Below are 14,071 nucleotides of genomic sequence, written 5' to 3'. Positions count from 1 at the left end.
ACAAATCTAAAAATAGATAGTGGGGGCTGTCCCAACATTGGGAAGGTAATACAGGAATAGAATGGTAATAGTTTAAGTATTAAGAAATATGGTCATATCATCTGATTTCTAGTAATATAAGTGTTAACAATGTAAATTGTTAACGAGATAAGAGATGATGAATTACAACTTCATTTTCATTATCAAATATTTTCATGTAAAGGTAATACACTGACAGAAGTATTTCTCATTTTCAAGTCATTACAATTACAATTACCATTGTTTTTATCAATTAATGCGAGTGTTACTTTAATCTTACCGCCCTGCTAGAAAAATATGAGAAATCACTGGAAGCCTCCTTTCAATTCAAATGAAATGATTCAACAGGGAGATTTTTTTTTTGTCAAAAAGGACTTTTATTCATTTAGTTTATCCAAACACATTGTTCAGTTTTTACATGTCCATGATGCGCTTCATGCTCATGAACCTCATGCCGCTCCAGCCCATGTCCCTGAAGCTCCTGTACTCTCCAGGCCTCATGTACATCATCCTGCCTTTGTAGTGGGGCTGCTCGTACATCAGCCAGTGGCCGTCCATCACGTTGCAGGACATGCAGTTGGACATGCGGTAGCGGTCCATGATGTTGTCGCAGTCGTCCATCATCTCGTGCATCTGACCACCGAAGTTCTCATTCTCGTAGATCCTCATCCTGAACTGTCCTCTGTGCTGTGAGGAGAAAACATTTGGGAGTTTACTTCGATGAACTTTGAGTGTGAGTTTTCAATGAACTTCAGGTTTCGCCCATCAATCAGAGAAACTTTTAAAAACGTATACAACAGGAACATTTATCCGTCAACAGGAAGATGCCAGGAGTAGGACCATGAAAACATATTAAAAATGTCAGGGTCTGATATTAGAGAATGATCTGGCGCTTTACCCTCCAGACCCCTGCATTTCCAAGCTTCTTACCATGGGGATCATACGGCAGGACCTGATGCAGTCCCTCATTCCAAACATGCTCATGTAGTCGGCGTACTCGCCCCTCCTCATGAAGTACTGGTTGCCCATGTAGTTGGTGCGGTCGTAGACCATGAAGCAGCCGCTCTCCACCCTGCAGGAGTGACACCTGCTCAGGTAGGAGGACATGTCAGCGCAGTCGCTCATGCACTCATAGGAACGACCCTGGAAGTTCCTGTCCTCGTAGAAGGTGATCTGGATGAAAGAGAGAGAGAGAGTGTAAATGCACAGGAAGGAGTTTGAAAGTGTGATGGTGAGGTGTGAGCGTGAGTGATTACCTTGCCCATGGTCATGGTGGTGGTGTTGGTTTTTCACAGAACGGTTGCTGCTGCCAAACTGATGCTTCTCCTGTTTTAACCGGGACTTTTATACCTGAGCAAACCCAAAGAATCAGTGGCTCCCATTGTTCAAACCTGCGATTCAGCAACATGGTATAGAGGTCTATAGAATGCTCAGGGGCCATTGTCACGTTTCCATGTGACCAAATCCCACAGAGGATTTTAGAATGGACTTTTCCATCGGGAAGTAAAATACAATCAGCTTTTTGTTGTTAAAAAACACTACAATACAGACTAACAAACAATCACTGTAGAAATGACAATAGTTGTGTTTCTGTTGGAGACATATTCAGCATTTAGAATTTGTTGAAAACACGTCTGTTTTCATTTCTATTTGTGAAACATTTGTCAAAGTTATTATTAATAGTTAATAGTATATTTAAGTTGATGTGATCTGACAGTCTATCAGTAGAGCTCTGATTTATTTGTTGTCAGGTTACAGGATTGAGAGAAACTGTTTTCTTGCCCCACACATAATTTTCACTTGAAATCCCTTGAAATTTTCACTGGAAATCACTCGCTCACACCTCACCATCACACTTTTAAGGGGTAAGGTAATATTACCCACTGCTAATGGTGTTTTCCAGTTGTAGTGAAGTCTAAATTTCCAAGTTCAGTGTATTTCTTTTTAATTTATTTGTAGTTTGAGTCTGTGGGCATGTTGTAATGGAGTTTTATTAATGGTACTTTATGTGTAAATTGTACTACACAATACTTGGTGATAATATAGTTAAATATTGCTTGGTAACGCATTACTGCTAAACACTGTTTATTCATGGCCTCTAACATTCAATATTTTTTACGATGTGATGCTGAAATTGACTCTTAAAGGTGATGATATATAAAATATGTACAACAGCAACCTTTAGCTCATATGTGTCACGTGATACTATAATGAACAGGATAGATTTCATGTTAAAATGTGAAAAGTTTCTGGTATCATGTCATGGAACGTAAACTGTTCATGTTATAACGTGACATGTATCACTGACACTGTCCTTCAAAGAAACTAATTGTGATCCATTGCTGTGTTTTTAAAATAGACGCTGCCAGTAATTCATTTAGAGGACAAGTTGGTATCACATTTTCACAATAAACTTTTCAACAGCGGTCTGTCCACAGAGTGCAAGACAGGGGCAAAGCTTCAAGTGTGTGGATCTACTACTGATTGCCTAGTTCCGCCCACCTGTAGTCCATCTAATTATGTGATACTGATCCATTATTAGTCTTTTATTTTATGAGGATGCTCACTGTAAATCATTTTCACTTAAATGGATTACACGTAAAAAAAAGTATTACATCACGTAATAAAATGATTATGAGTCATCAGAGATTAACAACACCCTGACGTCACTGATAACAATGGTTCAGCTCGTTTATTCACAATTGAACTGGACATTTATTGCCCACAAACTGCCATCTGCCCATGGAAGCAAGAGTGAACTGCAGCTATGTGTTGGAAACGCTGAACTTTTCTCAGCAATTCTCAGCAATTCTCGCAGTCTGAAGATACATTAAGAAAGTGAAAAGGTTGTTAAAGTCCTGCTAACGCTCTCTTTCTCTTTTTTAATACACTTAACCGGTGGATATTTCTTGTATATAATAGTTTGTTATTGTTGCCTTGTCGTCTCCTCATCATGTGATCATTCTCTGCTGTTGCTCATTTCCAATATCTGCCTGTTGCTGATGTGCAGAAATAACCAAATAGTTACAGTATTTATAAAAATAAAACAGACATTAGCTCAGTCATGTGTTTGTGTTTCTTTGTGTCTGTTTTAAACTTTAAACATTTTATATGCTAAAGGTTGCTGTTGTACATATTTTATATATCATCACCTTTAAGAGTCAATTTCAGCATGACATCGTAAAAAATATTGAATGTTAGAGGCAATGAATAAACAGTGTTTCGCAGTTATGCGTTACCAAGCAATATTTAACTATATTATCACCAAGTAATGTGTAGTACAATTTAATAAAACTCCATTACAACATGCCCACTGACTCAAACTACAAATAAATTAAAAAGAAATACACTGAACTCGGAAATTTAGACTTCACTACAACTGGAAAACACCATTAGCAGTGGGTAATATTACCTTACTTTTTACTACTACCTACATTTGAATACTAAAAAAACAAACATTTACACTGAGGTACTGCTGTACTACATCCCAAGAGTATTTTTAGCTTTAGAAGGTACATATCATCACATCAGAAGGAATATACAGGAAACAGTAAATGTGTGGGAAGGCTCATGTTTTGCTTTGGTAGGCTGCTATATTTGCTTTATATTATATATTTATATTCTGCATTTTGATGACTAACTTTCCATTTCCATTGAGCTTCAAAGGAACTTCTTGTACATCACTTTTTGATTGTATTTAAAACGCTCTTTAAATCTAGTGATATAAGCAATCTAAGTTACTATTGATATTCAGTAAAACGTAAGGTAGGGCAGCATTAATGAATAAATGAATTGGAGGAATTTTGCAGCTTCTTAAATGTGATTATTTTCTGCTTTCTTTGCTCAATATAACAAATAAATTTTTAGAAGTGAATACATTTGGTTACTGAACCAAAAAAAAGACATTTAAAAAACATCATCATTTTGAAGCTTTGTAAACCAATCGACATTTTGTGACATTAAATGCGCCAACAACTAATGTAAAGTAACTGTATTATGTTTATTAGTAATGTAATATGTAATAAGTCACTTCCTCAGTACTGCTGTGTTTGTGACCATATAGTCTCCAATAATAAAATACCCATGACACCAGGTTTAAAAGTAGAATCTTCTATGATTTATTGACATCAAAATGTACAATTAGCACATGTCAGTGATGCGCTTCATGCTCATGAACCTCATGCCGCTCCAGCCCATCTCCCTGAAGCTCCTGTACTCTCCAGGCCTCATGTACATCATCCTGCCTCTGTATTGGGGCTGCTCGTACATCAGCCAGTGGCCGTCCATCACGTTGCAGGACTGGCAGTCGGACATGCGGTAGCGGTCCATGATGTTGTCACAGTCGTCCATCATCTCGTGCATCTGACCACCGAAGTTCTCCCTCTCGTAGATCCTCATCCTGTAGTTTCCTCTGTACTGTTAGAATAAAAAAAAACACACAAAAATGATTCATTTAAGATAACCTTTTTGAAGAAATTAATAATAAATATAATTAGTGTGTAGTCAACCTACCATGGGGATCATACGGCAGGACCTGATACCGCCGCTCATTCCCATCATGTTCATGTAGTCGGAGTACTCGCCCCTCCTCATGAAGTACTGGTTGCCCATGTAGTTGGGGCGATCGTAGACCATGAAGCAGCCGCTCTCCACCCTGCAGGAGTGACACCTGCTCAGGTAGGAGGACATGTCGGCGCAGTCGCTCATGCACTCATAGGAGCGCCCCTGGAAGTTCCTGTCCTCGTAGAAGGTGATCTGGACACAAAAAAATTCAAAGGTATTAAAGCATTTTAATGATCATATTACTGAACCTGGAAGATGAACGTAGAATCCAACAGTTTCCTACCTTGCCCATGTTGGATGCAGTGGTTTCGCAGATCTCAGAGAGCTGTGAATGAACTGATGCCCTCCCTGTCTGGACCTGTTTCATTTATACCTGGTCAGAAACAAAGACAATGTGACTGTCTATTGTCCAAAATCCTGACCCAGCAACTGACTATAGAGGCCCATAGACATTTGAATTGTTTACTCGTTGACAAACAGGGTCATGACCCTGAAACAGAATTTTCTTTCACTAAAAACAGAGCCTTCAAATAAGCAGGTCTCATAATTATTATGTCGTTAAATATAAATATTTTATGTCCAATTTTGAAACTGTGGGAAGCTGAACTCACTCATCAACTGAAAAGCTGCAGTTGGGATACGTTTATATTCTGTAAATGTTTTTTATTGATTCTTTTAAAACAATATCTAATGTTTCATAGAAGCCAAAGTTTTCATTGGATATGAAAAATTGTAATTTTAACTGAATGGTAACAAGGGCATAATATCAATTATGAACTAAGACAATACTGTTTGTGAGCTGATGTTCTTGATGATTATTGATCTAATCTCTATAATTATTATTATTACAGTGATCCCATACACCGTTCAGTGAAAATAGGAATTGATTTAACGATTTTTACAATCTTGTCAAAATACTGGTCCTAATAATGTACCACTGATGTGAGTGATATTGAAAGACTCAATGTTACTTCAACCAATTCATTTTTATTTTTTATTTAAGGAAAGGCACAATGCATACATCCAACATTAAATGTAAATGTGATGGCCAGGTTGCATTCTGAGGCTAATTTTCCACCAGCTCACAAAAATACAAAAGTTACACAAAGTACATAAATATATAAAAACAGCTGATCATAAATGATCACATGTCAACTTAAACTGTCTAAGTTTCTGATCAGAAGGAAATAGTTGATGTTGATACAAACATTCAGACTCAAAACAGATTAATCATCAGTCCACTTTACTTTATTTATGAACATGTGGTTATTACAAGCTGGGCTCTGTGTCATCACACTTTACAATAAAGTGCTCACATTTAAAGTGTGTAGTTATCCATCACAATAATGTAAATGAATAAATTAACATTGAGTGCAAATACTAATAAATGTTAGGCCTGTATGTTGACCGGCTGACACTGGATACTTACACATGTCACAATATTGCTATTACCTGCTATACAAGGTCAGATAAAAGAAAACTAACACATCATTTAAATACCATGGTTTTATTTTATTCCTTATACGTATTTCTTAAAACTATTGTTAATAATTTACAGTTATTTAAAACTTAATTACAAAACTGAAAATGAAAAACACATTTATTTATATTTAATGACATTTCATGGCCACTAGGGGGCCAACACTGAGAATCACTGGTTTAGATAACTTGGGTAAATAAAGTTTATAGTACAATTAGTTTAAACTAACTATTTTTTTATCAGTATATGCTGTTATGAACACTACCAATTACCCTGCTAAAACTGTGTAAGATTCAAATTTATTAATTGATTTATTTTCTAAAAAGTAGACGTTTCATGAAACTTGAGGAAAGTCATGCTCAGATGCATAGCTAATATTTTTTATTCTTTAATGTTTTAAAGTTTAAAATGACAAGGAAATATAAAGGTAAATAATAAAGATGACTAAACGGTCCTTTGACACTGGAGCAGCTTGATGCTCTACTTTCATGAAAAACCACATGGTTTTGAGGTTTTGAACCTCAACATGAATGAAAATCAAACACAAACATTTTGTAGATAAGAAATGTTTATTGATATTCATTGATCACACTTTCTTGTCTCAGCTGTGTCTAACAGGATTCCATGATGCGCCTGATGGATCCGATCCTCTTCTCCATGGGACCCAGGACCAGCTCCCTGAAGCTCCTGTACTCTCCGGGTCTCAGGTACGTCATCCTGCCTCTGTATTGTGGCTGCTCGTACATCAGCCAGTGGCCGTCCATCACGTGAGCGGACTGACAGTCGGACATGCGGTAGCGCTCCTGGATGGAGTCGCAGTCTTCCATCAGCTCGTGCATCTGACCTCCGAAGTTCTCCCTCTCGTAGATCTTCATCCTGAACTGTCCCCTGTGCTGTGAAATGACACCGAGGGGTACAGGAATGTCATGTCAAACAGTTTCAATTGTGTTTATTAAGGATTTTATCAATTCCCAACTATTGTTTTCCTTCTTCCATATTATTATTTTTGCTCCCTATCTCCTCCTTCAAAACCTTCTCCTCCTCCTCATTCATTTCTCGTTACACCAGTGCTTCCTCACAAGCTTTGCTGCCGCCCTGTTTGTTTGGCTTCTCCCTTTAAGGGTTGCCACAGTGGATCATCTGCCTCCATCTTGTCCTCTCCCTTGTGTCCACTTCTGTTACACTGACTGTCCTCATGGCCTTCTTCACAGCGTCCATGAACCTTCTCTGTGGTCTTCCTCTTTTAACTGAAATGTCTTGCTAAGGCTCACTCTTGCATTGTGCTTCCTATTTGGAGTAACATGCTGCTTGGCTAATTCAGGGACCATCTAAAGCAGGAGTGAGTTCAGGGGCCACATACAGAGCAATTTGATCTAAAGTGAGCTTGACCAGTGAAATAATAGCATAAAACCAACTTTTTCCCTTTGTTTTTACAAAACATATTGTACCTGACATTTCTTGAGAAAAGTGCAATTTCAAAAAAATTATATATACATTTAGTATTTACACGTGCATTACAACTTACTGATCACAGTGGATCTATAAAGGCACAAAACGTTTAGTCACACATATCTGGAACTGAAAAATGGTATTTCTCCTTCTAAGATTCTAATCCTGCAGGCCAGACTGGACCATCTGGTTGGCCAAGAAACCGAGAAAGGTCATAAAAACAAGAAAACAAAAGTTGAAAGTTCTGCATTCCTAACTGTAGGTTCTTGGCTCTTGGGTTCTTGAATAATAAAGCACCAGAACTAATAGTCTCCAAGCTTTTTTTTTTTACCATAGGGATCATGCGGCAGGAGCGGATGCAGTCGCCCACGCTCATTCCCATCAGGCGCTGGTTGTCGGGGTACTCGCCCCTCCTCACCAGCATCTGGTGGCCCACATAGTTTGGACGCTCGTAGACCATAAAGCAGCCGTTCTCCACTCGGCAGGAGTTACAGCGGCTCAGGTAGGACGTCAGCTCGGCGCAGTCGCTGCTGGTCTCATAGGAGCGACCCTGGAAGTTCCTGTCCTCGTAGAAGATGATCTGAAAATCAAAATAACACTTGTTCTTCATCAAAAGTGACACATGATTTGATATTCAAGCTATTGCATGCACATTTCTCTCACTCTGCCCATATTTGTGCCTGATCCTGTCCGTGATTGCTCCGGTACTTGGCCTAGCTGAACTTCCTCTTACTTTTATACCCGTCACGATATGTAAATGATCTGTGGAGCCATTGTTTTGAAGCCATTACTCAGCGGAGTCGTGTTAAAAGTTTGTTAAATCGCTCTGTAAATGGTTATTATTCCAGACTGCATGAATCTGGTGTGGTGCCAGCTGCACTGCTCTGCTGTGAGGTTCAGCTGTGTGACAAATCAACAAATCTATCTATCTGGGATTCTTTCTGTCTGTGTCTGTAGAGACAAAAAAACCCAGTTTGTTACTGTGTCTGTCTTTACATGCCGTTTTATGTATATACATACATATATGATGTGTTATTACTGTATATTTGTATACATAAAAATGTAAAAATGTACACATTCTGACATAATTCCATTATTCCACTATTTCTATTCTAATTCTCTGAATTTTACAGGTTATAAATATATATATATAATATATATATATATATTTTTTTTTTACCCTAACCTTAACCCAGACACAAAATAAATACGCTTATTTCTATTTTTAGATGTTTTTCCTGCTACAACAGACTGCAATAAACCTTACTTACAAACGTACCATTGTAAGAACTAAAATCATATCTCTCTCTCTCTCTGTATTTCTGTATGTGAGAGGCGGAAGTGAGTAATTCCTCAGAAGTCCTCAAGATGGCAATAGAGGTCCTGAAGAGGAGCTTTAAAAGAGTTCTCTATGTACTTAAATATTTGTAAGAATCCCCCCAAAAAACATTTAAACAAAGATTTTCAAGGACTTTTTCAGGGTTAAGAACTGGTTTTAAGGGTTAATTTGTGCCACTTAGTTGTGATGGTTCAGTTTCAGGTAAGGAGCCAGGGAATGCATTACAACCATATAGGGCCTTACTAAGGAACTGTACAAAGATGTGTGTGTGTGTGTGTGTGTTCGTACATGTCTATAGTAGGTTGTAGGGACATATATTTTGATTCATACCTGCTTTGTGAGGACATATTGACTTTGTGAGGACATATTTTGATTCTCACCTACTTTGTGAGGACATATTGACTTTGTGAGGACATATTTTGATTCTACCTACTTTGTGAGGACATATTGACTTTGTTAGGACATATTTTGATTCTACCTACTTTGTGAGGACATATTGACTTTGTGAGGACATTATGACTTTGTGGGGACATATTTTGATTCATACCTTCTTTGTGAGGACGTTTTGACTTTGTGAGGACATTTTGAGTGATACCTATTTAGTGAGGACTTTCTCACTTTGTGGGGACATTTTCAGTTTATACCTATTTTGTGAGGACATTATGACTTTGTGAGGACATATTTTGATTTATACCTACTTTGTCAGAACGTCTTTGTGAGAACATATTTTGATTTATACCTACTTTGTAAGAACATTTTTACTTTGTGAGGACATATTTTGATTCATACCTACTTTGTGAGGAAGTTTTGACTTGGTGAAGACATTTTGACTTGGAGTGGACATTTTGGTTGATCTTCACAACTTTGAAGGTTTTTTTGAAGGTTAAGACCTGCTTTTAGGATTAGGTTTAGAATTGAGTTTAGGTTAGGCGGTTAAAGGTTAAGGGGTTAAAAGTTAGGCTGTGTGTGTGTATGTGTGACAGGAAAGCAGCAGCAACGTCAGAGGAATCCGCTAAATCTGTAGACAAAGGTTTGGTCCTGCTTGCGATGACTCAGCAGGATTTTAACAGCCAGAGAGTGGAACGAGTCAGCTGCTGTTACTGCTGACACGCGGCTCAATGGAACAACACAAAGAGAATTCAGCGAGCATGTTCTGCCCGATGCTGCTATTCACCTCTCACACCTCTTTGTTTATCACAGAGACAGAAAGAGACTGAAGGTAGACATCACACTGAGCCAGTGAGCTCCCTCTTGTGGAGACTTTAAAGAGCTGCATTTCAGATATTTTTTGTGTATTTTTTTCAATGGACAGTTTTTTTGTTTGTTTGTTGGGACCCACATTTGTAATTAATCACATCACCAACTAACTAAATGACTAAAAATGCACTCACATTAATACTATTTTCTAAACGCAGAAAAAAATAAATGAAAAAAATGATACACAAATGTTCAAAAAATAACATCAGTATGTAAATATGCTGTGGATGAGACCTTAACCATATTTAAACATGTTTCATCATCACATCTTTCATGATTATTTGTAGTTTCTTTTTAACATTTCAGGAGCTTTGGTCATAAACATTTCTGCTGCTGGACGCCGTCTCCCGAGCCTTGGGACGTTTCCACGGGTTATTTTTAACTGTGTGGATGTGATTTGTCTCTGCGCCTGAGAGTTACTGCGTTAATCCAGGGGGAAAGAATGTCCTTTCTGGCTGCAACAGTTACCTTGTATGGCAACAATGGACAGAAGGAGGAGAGGAGAGGTGGACTGAGAGGAGAGGAGAGGAGAGGAACAGAACAGAACAGGGTTAAAAATTACAGAAAGTGTTTTGTTTTTATTTTTAGAAAACTCTCCTGTAGCAGCACAGTCCTGAAGTTTTACACCAGTGTTCATGGGATTAATACCCATTAATCATGTGAGTAGTTTTCCTGGAAATGTGTCGAAGTGACAATAAACTTAATGGATTATTCAGTGAGTGATGGTGAAATGACATGCTGTGTGGAGAGGAATTTAATTGAATAAAAGTTAATAAAAGTACAGCTATAAAAATACATTTACATTTACAAATACAGTTTATGTATATGTATATGTATATGTATATGTTTGTGTATGTATATTTATATATATGTATATATATATATATATATATATATATATATATATGTATATGTAAAGCTTTTAACCAACAGATACATTTGCCCTCAGTCTCTCGTCACCCTCTCGTCCTCTGATTCGACCTCCTGCACCGAATTAGTGACCCTGTGACGTGGCCCTCTGCCACACACACACACACACACACACACGCACTCACACATACACACACACACCTGTGGTGACATCTGGCACCACACATTCAAACCTGCTGGGGCCTAAATTTGGACGTGACAAAAGCATCATGTTGTGGTACAGCCAACGAGAAGCCAGATCTTAAATGTGTGTGCGTGTGTGTGTGTGTGAGAGACTCAAAAATGCTAAAAATGGAGTCAAGATATTATATTACACGTGTGGAAAATACACAATAAAACATTTCAGTCGAAGAATCTTAAATCTCCATTTTTCAGTCTGCTTTTCCTCATGTGTCTATGTTTTCACCACAAGGTGGCGTACAGCACTAAACTAAACCACAGCTCATAAACTACAGTTTATAAAAACACATCACATGCAGCAGCTGATTGATGTGCATCACAACAGAGACATGAGCTGTCTAATATGATTTCATATTTAAAGGACAGTAAAGGTGGATTCTTAAAAAATATGACAACAATAATATAAAGTAAATGTAAAATACAAAGAAACAGGTGAATGTAGAGGTTTTTCCTCAGCTGTTAATACATGACTCACACACACGCTCTTCACTTTTACAATGAATATGGATTCTCCATCATTCATGATCATCCATTCACTCACTCACACAAGCACTTTCCGCCTCATTAGGACCAGGTTTTGGTCTCCATGAGGACGCCTGGTCCTGACAAGAAAAGAAAAGAAAAGGTGACGTAAGACGCACACAGATACACACACAAACACAGACACACACAGGTTTAACAGGGAGCCTGTTATGACGTCAAACTGGAGTAGAAGGGGAAAAGGAAACAGTATTGCCATGGAAACCATCTCCCTCACTTTTCACTGTGATCTCTGATCCATCGTGGATGTGAAAGAAAAAAACAACAACACACACACACTCTCACACACACACACACACACACACACACACAGAGGCTGTTGTTGCTGCTGCGTCGCAGAAAAGATTCAGGTTTTTTGAAAACGAGGTCACGACGTGGAGTGGATGTGAACATGTGTTTATCTTTAACGTCACGCTGCTTCATAAATAAATTTTACCGCCTGTTTAAAGTGCAGCTGTGTGGACGAGTCTAATTCTCACACTAATAACACGACCTTCAGGGGTCACCTGCACCGTCTCGTGAGCGGCTGCAGCTCCTGCACCAGTCGTCTGGATGAAATAGAACAGAATGAAATAGATATTTTACAGGGATAGTTTGGGTGTTTTTGAAGTGTGGTTGTATATAGTGTCTCGTGTGGACAGCCTTTTATGGGTGGAGACTGGAGTTTGTGTCTCGCACCAAAGTCCATAGAGAAAATCAGGAGTCGTTGATCCACTGCCTCCATCAGTAAATTTAAATGTCTTATTTTGTGACTTTGATGTCTTTAGATTGACCTCAGTGACACAAGCTGACCACACGAGGCAGCAGTAGACCAGCAGCTCCTGTGTCCCTGTGAGCTAAAAACGCTGCTTTTCTCTATGGACTTTGGTGTGTGAGAGTGAGTGAGTGGCAAACTTCTGTTTTCAGTTGTAAAACACTGTAAAAGACTGTTCCTGTGGGAGATGAAGAGTCAAACGTGATCTTACGATGCCACAGACTTAAGTTCATGTCGATTGTATGCGGTGAGTCTTTATTTAAAGATCTAAAATCAGATTTTCCCTCATGTTGAAAAATCAATATGGAGCTAATCCTGCTCTCTTAATCAACAGCAGCCGAACTGACTGTTAGCAGTAGCATGTTAGCACGTCCCCACACTGCTGTCTCTGTGTGTGTGTGTGTGTGTGTACAGAGCATAAAAAACGTGTGTTATAACAGAGCCGCGCGATAACGACGCCTGTCTCTTTAAACAACAATTACTTCTTCTTAAATCGACTTCATTTTTAAAAATAAATAATAAAAGGTGACTATTTTAAAAGCTTTGGACATTATCGAGGCAACTGCTTCAGGTAGAGACGTGTTTACGTTCAAGCGAAAGACCCACAGATGGCTTTAATTGTACAGCAGCAGCTCGATGATGCACATCAGCCAAACCAAACAGTGGTTTATGACGAGGACGGGGGGGGACGGAGGAGTGGGGGGGGGGGGCTGACGAAGGAAGACTGCAGTGTGTCTCACACACACACACACACATGCAGAGGCCTCTGTCGCTGGCTCTGTGAGTGTTTACACGGCCGTATGAGGGGGGATCCTGGGAGGAGGCTATTTTTAGCCGTGGTTTCATCATTCCTCTCTCTCTGCGCTCTGCGTGCAGCTGCAGCCTGCTGCTGAATTCTAATGAAGAGACGAGCGGATGGCAGTAAAACACCTTCTGTTGCCTTCAGACGGGTAAAAAAGCTTGGGCTTATAAAACTCACAGAAACGACTCGAGTTTCTCGTCTTTCATTCATTGAGTGTGATTTCTTTTTAAATGTGAAATGACCTGAAAACTGCTCTGCGTGAGGAGGAAAGTTTAATTTGACATGGACTGAGATCTGGAGGGCAGGTTTTTGGTCCAGAGCAGGCAGTGAACTCAGTCTGCAGTGTAGTAATGCTGGACGGGGAATGTTAACATTCGTCACTGCCACTGCTTCGTTCCTGTGTTGCCACAACAAACATGTGAGCGTTAGCGCTGGCTGAGCGTCGACCCACGGTGACGTCACCCTCCGCTCTGTGAGTCTGCCGTTTCAAATCCTGCAGTTCAAAGCAGAACTATGCAGGATTTCTAACCTAGTGTAGTTCAACAGCTTCACAGACATTGTGCACTCTTGCCTTTGTGACAAGGTAGTGTTCTCAGTCGAAACGCAGGCTTGACCGAGGACTTTACCATGTCAAATCAAGCTGTACCATGATGGAAACATGGCTTTAGACATCCTTAAAGGTACAACTCTGCACCTTATTTCCTTTCGGCAGAACTACAAGACAAAACAACTCAAGAAAAGGAAAACAGAAAACCAAAA

General features: G+C 39.1%; 2 protein-coding genes across 2 annotated transcripts; both read right to left on the bottom strand.

Annotated features, from left to right (window-relative positions):
* Positions 1–377: 377 nt before the first annotated feature.
* Positions 378–1,337, bottom strand: LOC131455476 (gamma-crystallin M2-like). The gene is made up of 3 exons (XM_058623128.1): positions 1,275–1,337; positions 949–1,191; positions 378–705 (listed from the first exon to the last, which is right to left on the bottom strand). Exons 1-3 carry the CDS (start codon positions 1,287–1,289, stop codon positions 433–435), a joined length of 531 nt encoding a protein of 176 aa, XP_058479111.1. The 5' UTR covers positions 1,290–1,337; the 3' UTR covers positions 378–432.
* A 2,775-nt stretch (positions 1,338–4,112) lies between these two features.
* On the bottom strand, positions 4,113–8,182 carry LOC131475213 (beta/gamma crystallin domain-containing protein 2-like). The gene is made up of 7 exons (XM_058653160.1): positions 8,174–8,182; positions 7,842–8,090; positions 6,678–6,954; positions 6,011–6,033; positions 4,865–4,939; positions 4,531–4,773; positions 4,113–4,434 (listed from the first exon to the last, which is right to left on the bottom strand). The coding sequence occupies exons 1-7, from the start codon at positions 8,180–8,182 to the stop codon at positions 4,159–4,161; spliced, it is 1,152 nt and encodes a 383-aa protein (XP_058509143.1). The 3' UTR covers positions 4,113–4,158.
* Positions 8,183–14,071: the final 5,889 nt, after the last annotated feature.

The sequence above is a fragment of the Solea solea genome, chromosome 2 (assembly GCF_958295425.1).
Source record: "Solea solea chromosome 2, fSolSol10.1, whole genome shotgun sequence".
Lineage (NCBI taxonomy): Eukaryota > Metazoa > Chordata > Actinopteri > Pleuronectiformes > Soleidae > Solea > Solea solea.
The sequence above is the reverse complement of the archived record's forward strand: the minus strand, read 5'-3'. Positions and strand labels throughout refer to the sequence as shown.

Coding starts and splice junctions, on each gene's coding strand:
- LOC131475213 (XM_058653160.1), bottom strand. Junction 4,774..4,864: donor CTGCATCCAACATGGGCAAG/GTAGGAAACTGT, acceptor TTTTGTGTCCAG/ATCACCTTCTACGAGGACAG. Junction 4,435..4,530: donor CCTGCCGTATGATCCCCATG/GTAGGTTGACTA, acceptor TTATTCTAACAG/TACAGAGGAAACTACAGGAT.
- LOC131455476 (XM_058623128.1), bottom strand. Junction 706..948: donor CCTGCCGTATGATCCCCATG/GTAAGAAGCTTG, acceptor TTCTCCTCACAG/CACAGAGGACAGTTCAGGAT.